At 39.7% G+C, this 12,975-nt stretch overlaps 1 protein-coding gene across 1 annotated transcript; it reads right to left on the bottom strand.

The window, feature by feature from the left end:
• Positions 1 to 472: 472 nt before the first annotated feature.
• On the bottom strand, positions 473 to 4,355 carry hmgn2 (high mobility group nucleosomal binding domain 2). Its single transcript, NM_001011031.2, is given in 6 exon segments — positions 473 to 1,166; positions 1,248 to 1,343; positions 2,523 to 2,579; positions 2,683 to 2,712; positions 2,797 to 2,841; positions 4,311 to 4,355. Coding segments are annotated over 6 exon segments (279 nt in total). The 5' UTR covers positions 4,326 to 4,355; the 3' UTR covers positions 473 to 1,130.
• Positions 4,356 to 12,975: the final 8,620 nt, after the last annotated feature.

The raw sequence follows: 12,975 nt of genomic DNA, 5'->3' as shown, positions 1-12,975 counted from the left end.
AGGCATGATTTTTATTTCTAAATTACACCTTTTACACAGCAAATAATTCAGTAGGCAGCCAATGCTTCATATACTTATTTTTTTCAGCTTTCCTTATCTACCTTTGAAGAAACAAACCACTACCTTCCTGAAGTGAAATTGGTTCCATTTTTTTAGTGCCAGAAACAAAATATACCTATTTTCTAATACAAATAAACAAAACAAAAAGTTTGTTCAAATATTTACCCATTCATTGAACTCATGTTGAAAAAGGATGTATACTGTCCCTTTAATGCAAAAAGAGAATAGATATGCTTTTATTCAGCTTGGGGTACCAAAAATTTTGCAGATTAGTTGCCCGTGGTTGCCCATGACTGCTACCACGGGCAACTAATCTCTCTGAAATGCCTTTCCAACAACAAAAGGAATAGCTTGTGGATTCTGAAAGAATGTCCTATAAAATATGAGAAATGGCAACAAGACCACAAATTTATTTTTTGTTTTTATTTTGCCCCATGGCAGGAGTTCACAATGCAAAGCTTAAGGCGGTATCAAAGAATACTACAGAGCAGTTAAGTGAGCCAAACATATTCCAGCTTTATTTAAGATCCACCCCCCCCCCCCCCCCCCAAACATCATTGCAAATCAGGCAGGACAAGGTACAACATAGTAAAACAACTTCATAACTCATTAGTCTGTAAGTCACTAAAAGAATTCATAAAACCGTTTTGAATTAGGGTTGGCTCTTCACAGTTGAAGTACCCCCAAAATAGAAAAAAATAAAAATTCAGCCACACCCTTTTTGATAGCTTAGAACTTGGTAAAAACTGTTTCCCCCTCTTTCTGCCCAGAGACTGTAATCTCAGGAAAAATGGGCTGTAATAGCTGCCGATCTTATTTAGAAGCAAAAAAAAAAATTCAGATAAGATGCCAAAACAGGAGGTGAGAAAGCAGCTATTACTCCAGGTGGTTAAGAGACCATTTACATTTCCACTATCTCCCCCCTCTCCAAATTACACAAAAGCATTATATGCCAACATAGCTTAAAAATAAAAAGTAAAACAAATTCTGCATTGTTATAAAACTTGATAAAAAATAGTATTTCAAACTGTACAGTCACCAGAAGTACACAGTTATCAAAAATTCACGCTTCACTTTGTATCCCCAGTTGCCTCTGCCTTTTGTGCCTGTAAAAAAAAAAACCAAAAAGTTAATAAGTTGTTTGAGGAGGTTGAAGTAACATCCTACACAGTTCTAGATAGACGCACCTGATCTGATTTGGCATCTCCATTCTCAGCTGCATTACTGCTATCTTTACCAGAGTCTGCCTTCCCTTTCTTGCCTTTGGGTGCCTTTTCAGCTTTCTACAGATTAAGACAAAAAAGAGAAGGTCACTAAATACATGAAGCCATAAAAAGTGCACAACATGTACACAAAAAAATAAATAAAATGGTTAGGTGTATCAAGGAACCATAGAATATTTTAAAAAGTTGGATGAAAAACTTTACTGTCCTATTTAGCAACTACACTGATGTCACAGCATTCACCCCTAAAAGCTTCAACACATTAAAAGGCCATATTATAGCTACAAGAGCTAAAAAAACTGCAACTTTCCCATTATTAAAGGATGCACTTAAACCAGTTTTGGTATTTTACCAATTACAAAACCAAAATGATATTTTTATGCTCAACAAAAATTAGCTAAAGTCAAATATTCTCAAAAATATGGGGGTAAATTAAAGCATGTCTTTTACATCCAAGTAAGAAAAGAGAAAATTGGCAAGCTGCCAGTAACAAGGTAAAATAAAATTTAAGGGTGGGCATGAAAATTGCAAGACTAATTATCTGTATCATCTTAAATGGTGCAGCAAAAAAAAAAAAAAAAAAAAAGCCTTCATTTAAATAAGCTTTTCGGTCTTTGATTTTATGATAGTCCCCCTTTAAAATAACTTCATAGTGTAATCACTACAAATTGCATTCTCATGGCAACCCTGTCATACTGTGATGTCCGTTTAAGGGTACTAAAGCACAGGGCTAATATTTTTGTCACCCCACATTTCTAACACTGTTCAAAATAGTCACTTATATGTACCGGGTCAATTGCAAAATTTTGCCACCTGTACGTTTTTCAGTGACAGTTATCACCGTCACTGAAAAATGCCAAACACTTGCATATGTACACCCAAGGAGGGGTAATTTGAATTGCTGGCTAGGCAATCCTCATTCATAAACACCGTATTTATTATTTCTGAGCAATAATAATGGGTCCTTATTAACTCTTATCTGACCCATTATTATTGTTCAGAAATGTTCACTATAGTGTTTATGAGTGAGGATCGCCTAGACAACAATTGCACATGTACACCTAAGGAGATGTTATTTACAAGTGTTTGGCTACCACTGAAAAAGGTACAGGTGGTAAAATGTTTGCAATTCGCCCAATACATATAGGCAACTTGGTTTTAACTGATAAGTCATTGAAGCTTTACAATGCATTACAAATAAATATTCACTAGACAAGAATATGCTATAGACTTCCCAACCTTTGGAGGAACAGCAGCCTTCTTGGGTTTGGGCTCTGGTTTCGGTGGGGCAGGCTTCTGCAAAATTAAAGACAATATTATAGTAAAGCCTGGTGCCTGGTGATGAGGCGGCAAAGAGGGCCAGGGGAGAACACTGGGTGTTAGGAAATAGAATACTTACAGCCGATAACCGGGCAGATCGCCTCTGTGGCTGCAAGACAAGATCAGAAGTATTAGCTCATGCAACATATTTTTCTGTCAATTAACAAACAAATAAAAAAAACTCTTGTATCACCTCGTCCTTAGCCTTTGACTTCTCGACCTTGGAGTCTCCATCAGCCTAAAAAGAAAAAAAAGGGACAAATTCTTAGATTTATAAGCCACCAATAAAAAAAAAAAAAAAACAATACCTATACCCAAATAATGAGACTTTTTTTTTTTTAATATATCATCCTAAAATAAAATGCAAGAGCAACAAACTAAAATGGTGCTTTGCTGTGTACCTTGCAGTAAAATTGACTAAAATATATAATATGAACACACATTCCAACCTGTTGCAAATTAAGTACATTTGAACCCACCTAGATCTTCTGTGACCTGATAAAATATATTAGTAGCTCTTATATAAACTCCTTCATAATGTCCAGTATGCTTATTTTTTACAGCATAAAGGAGAGCCATTATACTAAAAAAACCCAAAGGCTTTATGTGAACCAGTGTTGAATGTAAAGGGAAGAAAATAGGATGTGTGCAGATCATATAAATGACATGATCATGATGTATGGTAACCAAAAAAAGTCCTACAGAAGGCAAACGCAGGCCACTACCAGTAAAAAGATTTTAAAAAATGTATGACTAACAAGACGTCCTGTACATGGATTTCAAGTTATGCACCAGTGCCTTAGAGGATAAATACATTAACAGTCTTGATTCACTTTGCATTATAGGGCTACTTAAATGACAGGTATGGGAATTTATCCAAAAGCTCCAGATTATGGGCAAAACCATAATTTCAAGCAAATCTTTACGACGTACCAATTGTGTTCAATAAAACAGTTCGTTGTGCCCATGTATATGGGGCTGATTTCATGGTTACATGTGACCGCACGCCTATACAACACATAATGGAGCCAAGTGACGTCGGCACAGAAGGGAAATGAACCTGTGAGTAGTTTATTTGCACACGACACTGAAAGGTGGGCGATGGGAACCACAAAACCACCTCTACATTGTTGCCATGATTTTTAATGTATTGGCTACTCGGACCTGCAAGAAGATGAATGGCAGACGAGTACAAAATGTGCTCTATAAACCTCTATCGCTGCATTTGTCTCTGCGTATGTACCAAATGACATTCCTTTCATGGTAACAGACGCGAGCTTTTAGTGAACTGTAAAATAGGAAGAGGGTGTTGGGGGAGGAACAAGAGCCAGCCCATTGCTGAATGAGCAGAGGCACACAGTAAGGGGTGTTATTTCTGTACCTAAAGGTCCCGCCCACAATGCGGGTTCGCGCCCTTGTTTTGGCGGTAGACCCGCCTCCCTCAATCCCGGACTTTCCCGCGCTTTACAGTTTAAATAATCCGCTTTATTAACGCAGACTTGTATTACTTGCACAACAGGCCTATGCAAATGTTGTGAAATTAAGGAAAATATATTTAGCCAGACTGCTTTTTTCTCATCGCCAAAATTCACCGCCCCTATTCTTGCCGCCATAATGGTGTCGGCTTCTTTACCCTCTTCTGCTTCCCTAATAAAAGCATCTCGAACAACCTGTAATTGTAAACGCAAGACAGCTGATTCTTCTTACCTTTCTCTTGGGCATTGTTGCTTGCCTGTGTTTGGACGGATTAATAACCTTTAAACCGCGCTTTCAAAGCAAATGAAGCCAAACCCGGCTCCGCTCGCTCTTTTTATACCCGGTCCGGAATACGACCGGTCAGATCCGGATCTCGATCTAAACCAACGTTCATTGGCTGCTGGCTTGCACGTGACGCTGCAATTCTGGGCGGGAAGAGCTCATAGTTTGGAGGCGCGCGGGGCGGTTAAAAAAAAAAAAGTCTGCGCGCACTTGGACGGGAGGGAAACGGATGCGCGCACCTGAATGAGAGCGAAAGGGCGCGCATCAACGACATGTAGTCATTGGCATTGACTGTGAAAGGAATTTTTATAACTAAGTTGTAGAGCACTGCAGAAATGGCTTAGACTAAGTTAGCCTAATGTCACATTCATTTATTTACTAAATAAATAAAAATACATACATTTACTGTTTGTAACATAAAGAAAGGAGCTACCTTTAATACACGCATTTCGGGAGCTTTAAAATGTCAAGTCACTCTTTTAAAACTCAACATCCTGCAGTGTTCCTCTGAAAATACGAATGGTGTCTAACACAGACAGCCTTGAATCGTCTTTTATAAAAACGCTTACCCGCGCTAGTGTGCAGGTAATCGCTTCAAGGATTGGAAATGGTAACTACGATGTCAGGATACATACGAAGAGTATAAATACGTTTATGGGGCGTGGATAAACACTGAAAAACATTTCACTAATAAAGGGTTGGATTTCTTATACGGCAGGGTTTTTGAGAGATGTATATATTTATACATTGGTAAAAGCACGTAGTGCTGTACATTGTTACTAAGTGCAACATTGCCTGAGGGATGGGAGGGCAAACACACAGTGCTTACACACAGGCGGGTGCTAAGCTCACTTTATTTCAGTTTTTGGATAAAACCAGCAATGGCAACATATAATAGAAGACGTTTCTGAGGTACATAAAAGCAGGACGTGTTGCACTTCAGAGCTTCCAATTTTCAGAAAGCAACCCCACACATTTGACTGACAAAGCTTTGACTGCCTCACCATTCATTCTTTTAAACATTTCAACGGATTTTTTTTTTTTTGTTTAAAGTTACAGCAGCACATTCAGAGATGTAAAAGGCTCAGCTACTATGGATTGATTCACATTTTTTAAAACAGCAAAAGCTTAGCATTATGCTCATTAATAATCTCATTACAAGAAGGGGTTGTCAACAAACGTGGATAAAATATACTAGCCTTTTTTCTCCTTTTTAACCTATTCATAACATTGCAACAAAGCATTTTTACCAAACAGATGGTAATCCTAATTGCCTTTAAACTAAGATATTGTTATAGCCAACTAAAGCTGGCCATACACGTGGCGATCTGACGATGGTCGCACGAAACATCGGCAGATCCGCCACACACCATTCAGGGCTGAATCGGCAGGTAAGGAGGTAGAAACAATAGGATTTCTACCTCCTTCTGCCGATTCAGCGCTGAAGGGAGATTTTGGTCAGGCGCCTTCTATGGCGCCCGATCAAAACTTTCAAACTGGTCCGATCGGCGAGTCGACCGATATCAGCAGCTTTCTGCGATATCGGTGACTCGCCGACATACCATACACGCACCAAATATCGAACGAAACGAGGCATAACAATTTAGCCAGTTATCACATGAAAAACAAAAACTAAACAATATCAGCTATAGGGACACCTGTAACAAAATATTTGGTACTTAGCTGCATACTTTGAGAGGAGGCAAGTCAGAAGACATTAAGGGCATATTTATTCTAGTGTGTAAGCCAACATCTACAGTGATGTTGCCCATAGCAACCAGTCAATTAGCTTTGGACGGTCACCTACGAGTTAGAAAACAAAAGCAAAGACATGATTGGTTGCTATGGGCATCATCACCAGTGGTGTTGGCTTATACACTATAATTATGGCCCTAAATATTTCCATGGTACTATGAAAGGCAGCACATTACTGTGTTTGATCAACAAGTAAATGCAGGGCTTCTGACAAAAATTAGGGCAATGCACAACTGGGCACACAAGTTCCAAGTTTCATATACATTAAAATGTAATGATATGCACCCCGGGCTGAAAAAGGGGGCATTGTCCCATTTTGCATACCTTTATAGTTGCATACAAATCAAGTAAGCATACATTTTCATGTGGATGTTTAGATTTGAATTTCACTGAAAAATATCTTTTCATTTATAAATCATCTCTATGGGTTGCAAGAAATATTACACAATTTATGTTACAGTGAAATTGCTAAACATTATATGAGTTATGCAAGGGCTTTAGACCATACTACCTGACCAAGAAAACTCTAGTCTGACAAGTTAAATTGTCACGCTACAATGCATTCTTGCTGGCAGTACAAGGTAATTATGACGGCATAGACCACTCAACAAACAGAAGGCAAAGTTGTTTTTGGGCCTCTACATGCCCTAAGGCTATACCATATGGTGTGTTTTCTCATCCAGTGTATAACCACTCCAATTTGCTTTATGGTTTGTCTGCACTCACACTGCATTGGCCTGCACTTGTATGCAGGCTGAAAAAATACCCAGAGTGTCAATAGCCTAAAGTTATTAGGGATCAGACCTCTGGTGTGGCAGGTTGGATTCAAGCTGCTGCAACTGAAACCCATAATAAATCAACTATTCATAGTAGACTTTCTTGATTTAAGGCGTGTTTGAATTACTTTGTTGGTTTAGCCCTGTGCCTCTTGGCTCTGCCGCTCAACCTCCATGCCATAAGGGCCTGAAGACCCGAGTCCAGCTGAATGAAGGGGCCCTTGAACCAGCAACCGACCCTTCTTTGAGAGTGGCTCAGAAGACGTTTCTTCTGAGCCACTCTCAAAATCAGAGGTAAAGGAGGGAAGATCTGGTTCTTTTGAGAAGAAACAATGGCACTTCGATTTACTGAAGGTCACCATCAAGTTCATATCTGGCTTCCCAAGTGCTGAACAATTTTCCTGATGATTCGTGAATGCAGTACCCATTCACATCTTTCCTCTCTCCTGCTTAGGAGAGAAGAGAAAAAACAGAAGACCTTCTTGCCAGTCCGAAGTCATCCCCAGGTAAACAATCTACCTGCGTTGAGACTAAATACAGGTTATGGCCTGATCTTGGTAATGGATCGCTTGACCCTTGGAGGATGTTAAGACAATGAGACTGTCAAGATAATGTACAAGATAATTTATTGACAGCGCCAACTAACTCCATCTGAAAATACTGAATGTTGAGGCATCTGGTCACCCAGCTGGAGCCTGGGTGCCACCACTTTCAGGGGCAGGAACTAGGTGCTTTTCCTCTTGACTGAGAAAAATATCTAGACCTACCCCCTCTCCATGCTGTCTTAGAGCTTTTGGCCTTGTTATAAAAGTAATGAAACTCTGAAGTGTTGGATCTAAAATTGACTGAAGCCTTTTCCATAGAAGGCTGCCTGTCTTGAGACATACATTTTCTCTTCTGAGGAAGAGCCAAGCTCTTACCTTCTGATGCCTTAGAAATCAGTTCCTTCAGCCTCTTCCCAAAAGAATGCCCCTGGAATGGCAATGCACACAAAGCCAGCTTTGCAGCTGTATCTGCTTCATGGCACCTTAGGCTCTAAATGGCCAGAGACCTAGAGGCTTATTGGTCTAAATCAACTTTGGCATTCACCAAGAATCTTCTCCGTGAGCTGAATCAACCTTGGATAACCAAACTTTCCTTGCATTGGCAATGGAAATGCTAGCCACTGGCTTCAAAGTCCTTCCTGTACTCAGAAAGTACCTCTTCAAATCAGACTGTAGCTTTATCCATGGGATACCATAAGGAAGCAGTGTTCTTTGAAACATTTTATACTGAAGCATGCACCACTCGAATTGAAGAAAAGTCCTTAAAGGACAACTATACCCCCCAGCTATAAAAGCCCCCTTAATCCCTTTTCGGATACACTGTAACTTAAAAACTGCCCGTCGCAAACCTCAACCTAAAAATGCAGAGCTGCGTACCTGGGAATAGTAGAAGCTTCGAGTCTCACCACAACACAAACCCTGCTTGAGAATGTGCAGTTGCAGCTGATTTCCTGATTGCCCCAACTGTGCATGCTCAAGCAGGGTCCGTGTCGGCGGCAAGACCCAAAGTTTCTGCGATTGAACAGAAGATTGCACCCAGGTACACCGCTGCGCTGCTCTGCATTTAAAGGTTGGGGTTTTGAGTATGTGAGAAGGTGGGGGGGGGGGGGGGGGGTTGAGGCAGGTCAGTTAAAAAGGCTTTTATAGCTAGGAGGTGTAGCTCTCCTTTAAATGTCCTTGTTCCGAAAATAGTAGAGCTTGCCAAATCTCCCACTCTACTTTGATCAGGACTTGGCCTTTCTTCTTGAGCCCAAAGAAAAAAAGAACTTGTGACCCCAGACTCAACTGAAAACTGAAGATTCATTTGACTGCCCTTTATGACTCTGTGACTACATCTTTATTTTTCAGCGCAAACTGATGATAGTACTACAAAACAAATAAAACTCATTAAAAGTATTATCTCCTCATCTCCCCCAAGCCATACTACCATGTATTCAGATAATGGCATAACATAGCCTAGAGCCACATGTTCTAGAATACCACCTGTTTTTATTTTGTCATTTTACCTCAACAAGGGAAATAACTTAGGGGGTACAGCTAGGACAATGCATCCGGGATATTAACCTGCAAAATTAAAAATAAAATAAATCAGAGCCCATAAAAGGACCAAACAATAAAAGCAAGGTAATCCCAGTTCCCACTAAATAAAGCCCTACCAGCATCTAAAAGCTGAATCCCAGCGGATGCACAAATCTACATGGCTGAACACCAGACTCCTTAGCCATGCGATCTGTGCAACGAAAATATGTGGAAGGTATTTCCAGTCCTGTCTGACATTACCTCCACCAATAACATGGCGCTGACCACTGGACAACTACTTTCCATACTCCCCGCTCCGTTTCTAAAAATGAAAACTACACAGATTTTTTGTACTAGGGAGACACAGCACAGCTGCTTTTTGTGCAGGCCGGTTGGGTACGAAGCAGGGATAGCCATACTAGATTGGAGCAACTTTCAAAATTGAGGTAATGGCTGGGATAAAAACCTCTATGGACAACAAACCACATGAGAGGGGAAAAATCCCATTTACTGGCCTTTTAGTCAGGCCCTTGTCATTGCCCTTTGTTTAAATAAAACTGAGCTCTCAAAATGAGCAGAGTGAAGAAAGCAGAATCAAATCGATTCTAAGGGGGAGGCTGGGAGGGGTTTAATAACTTTATTGGTGGGAGGGTTCTACTCATATAGAGTAAGGGGAGGGGTCTTCCCAAATAGAACTGACTGAGGGAATGCCTTATTTAAAGGACAAGGAAAGCCTCACCATAAATGTTGCCCATCTGACAGAATGCATAAGAAGCATGCAAAAGCACTTACCCAGCATCAATATCCCCTGAAGCTCTCCAAGGAACTGGGCACTTTAACAGTATAGGAGGGTGTCACATTTAGTGAGTAGTGCGATCTTGACTAAGACAAAGGGGTATATTTATCATGCTGTGTAAAAAGTGGAGTAAAACATTACCGGTGATGTTGCCCAGGGAAACCAATTAGCAATTAAATTTCAACAGTTAGAAAATCAAAGCAAAGCACCTGATTGGATGCTATTAGCAATATCACCGGTAATGTTTTACTCCACTTTTTACACAGCATGATAAATATACCCCCAAGACTGTGGTGCATACGCAGAACATCCAGTTTCAGTACACAGGAACATACTACAACAAACAAGACCTGCAGGTTCACCACTAGGTTCACATTTTCTATCTGTTTTCTAGAACAGGCAGCCATCTTTAAAAAGGTATTCTCCCTTCCTTTCCCTCCTTGCTTCATACTGCTCATGTGTTTGATCCCCCCCCCAGCAGATCCGCTTCTGATTGGCTGGTGGGCATGTGTAGCTCAGAACAGTTAACAGGATCAAGTTACACAACATGTGCATTGCTACTGAAGCCTACAGGAAGGGGAGAGAGACTTCAGTGATGTCACTGTAGTCTTCTAACTGCTGTAGGCTGCCAGCACCATATCTCAGAGAAGCAAGCAGGGATCTGGGAATTTAGATATGCAGTAAGTACTTAAAAAGAAAGTAATTTAGACTTACTTTTAATTTATATTAACCTTTCCTTGTCCTTTAAGGACAAATGAGGTAGCGATTTGCAAGAAGCAGGGGTGGAACTATTAGTGCAGGTTTGGGGGCTTTCCTTGTTTTTTAAAGCTTAGACATTTAGTTTGCTTTGCTCTTTGTTGATGAAGTGTGAGGTGTTACAATACCTACAATTGAAAGACCTCCCAGACACCTTAAGAAAGAAGGTTATACATGTCTGTAAGTCTGGGAAAAGATTGTTCCACTATCCAGAATAGGAAAACATTTCAAACAACTCCCAACTTACCTAGGCCATCCCAGCAAATTCAGTCCAAGAGTAGAACATAATATGCTAAAAAATAGTCTACAAACTCCAAAATTTCATCATGGGCCTACAGATAGCTCTAGCCACTATTCATGTCAAATGGAAAAAAAGGCTGCACAAATTAGTTTTATATTGGAGGCATGCCAAGTGGAAACCTTTGCTTTCTAGAATGAACACCATGCAAGACTTAAGTTTGCCCATGAAGACATATTTGACAAAAACCAAAGATCGAATTTCATCAAAAAAAACAAAAGCTGTCAGGATCATGTAGATGTCAACGGCAGGTGTTCTTTTTACAAATGGTTTTAGAGTTTTATTTGTGTGACAATACGAAAGATTTTTCACGTTTTTTTCCATGTCTTTTTTAATTTGTCATTTTTCACTTAAGATCTTTTAATAAATGACTAGACATTTGTGTTTTTTGTGTAAATGAGTTTAGTCATGGTTTAAAAAAACAAACAAACAAAAAACAGTGAAAATCCAAATGTTGATAAATCTGCATCTTAAAGTGATACTGACATAAAAAAATGTAGTCTTCAAAATAATGGTGTACGTCAAAAGTTATCTACCTATTATTGCCCTGATGACTGCTTTAGTAATTGTTACCTTAATGTCTGAAACCCAACTGTATTGCAAACCCGACTGGCACTTCTCAACCTGTCTGTTAGTATTTCTCTTCACTGACGTCAGTAGTAGCTGGGCGGATCTATGCTTTTTTTTCCCCCTTACTTCCTGCCAGTCTGTGTATCTTACACTGCTCACATCAAAAAGCTTTCACTAAGCGCTGCCAATACATGACAAAACCATTCTAACTAGTGCTCAAATGAGTGATCATTTTAAAGAAACACTTGCTTCGTTGCAGAGAAAAGGCACATTCGCTGCCTACTCTCATGCTGACAAATATGGGTCAGTTTATAATCACCTCGCATAAAATACCACCCTTGATCTTTAAGACTTCAAAGACAATAAGAGCAAATATGTTCAGGGAACACAAATGACTCATTCCTAAACAGTTCACTGTCCATAGCTGTTTACTACAGCATTCAGCATTCAAAGGTTTAATTAGAACTCCAGATTCCGATTGGCTAAGATCTTCAAGCTAAAATCATGGGCGGTGTTTTCAAGCAACACACAGACTACTGCATCTTAAACATGGCAGCCCCCTCAGCAAGAGACATATGAGATCAGATAGGTAGCCTGAAACTATATGGCTGTTGCTTTTATGTTAACATTAGACAGAGGATACAAAAATAAAGCAATGAAAGGTTTTTAAAAAACAGCATAATTTCTGGTGTCAGTATCACTTTAAAGTCAATGTTGCTGTTATTTCTCCTGCCTTACATAAATAAAGACTTAAACAAGCACTTTATTAAAAAGTTCCTTGGCAAAGGCAATTATAAAACTGAGGCCTTAAACACTGGTTGCACCATGGGATCTCAACCTGGTACAATCAGTCTTGTGCAACAATCCTTTTGGGCTTCTGCAGAATATTAATTTAAAAACTTCTGGCATAAAAAACAGCCTTTCTGGTGGCTATAAACACTGGTCAGAAGGGTAGGAGAATTACAAGATATGCCAGCTAGTCCTTCATATACACTTCTGTTTTTCAGACTAAAGGCAAGAATATCAGTTCACAAATGATTATTCCTTCTTTTTTAATCTCTCTCCATCCAACAAGAAAGAAGCAGGAATAAATAATCCAGATGCCAGACGATATCTGTCAATTTACATTGAAAGAACTAAAGATTTCAGAAAAACTTCTTTCTCCATTTCTGCCACTTTCTCCATTTTTTGCCACTCAAGCAACAAAAAGTGTACCGTGTTGCACACCTAGGCCACGGCACTCACTCATTATGCGCATACGTGTGCCCAAAAATGGCTGCCCACACTGGGGGCTCCCTCCCGGTGCGGGTAGCCCATCGCTGGCAGGGAGAGTTTTCATTTTAAAAAATATTGTTTCCCCTATCTGGAGTGGGGGCTCTATTAGGTGTGATAGGTGCCCTTTAGTCAGTAAGGGTATAGAAACCGTTATCCAGAATGCTCGGGACCAAGGGTATACCGGATAAGGGGTCTTTTTGTAATTTGGATCTCCATAACTTAAGTCTACTAAAAAATCAATAAAACATTAATTAAACCCAATAGGATTGTTTTGCATCCAATAAGGATTATTTATATCTTAGCTGGGATCAATTACATTGTACTG

The sequence above is a fragment of the Xenopus tropicalis genome, chromosome 2 (assembly GCF_000004195.4).
Source record: "Xenopus tropicalis strain Nigerian chromosome 2, UCB_Xtro_10.0, whole genome shotgun sequence".
NCBI lineage: Eukaryota > Metazoa > Chordata > Amphibia > Anura > Pipidae > Xenopus > Xenopus tropicalis.
Note: the sequence above shows the minus strand (reverse complement) of the source record. Positions and strands in the feature narration are given on the sequence as shown.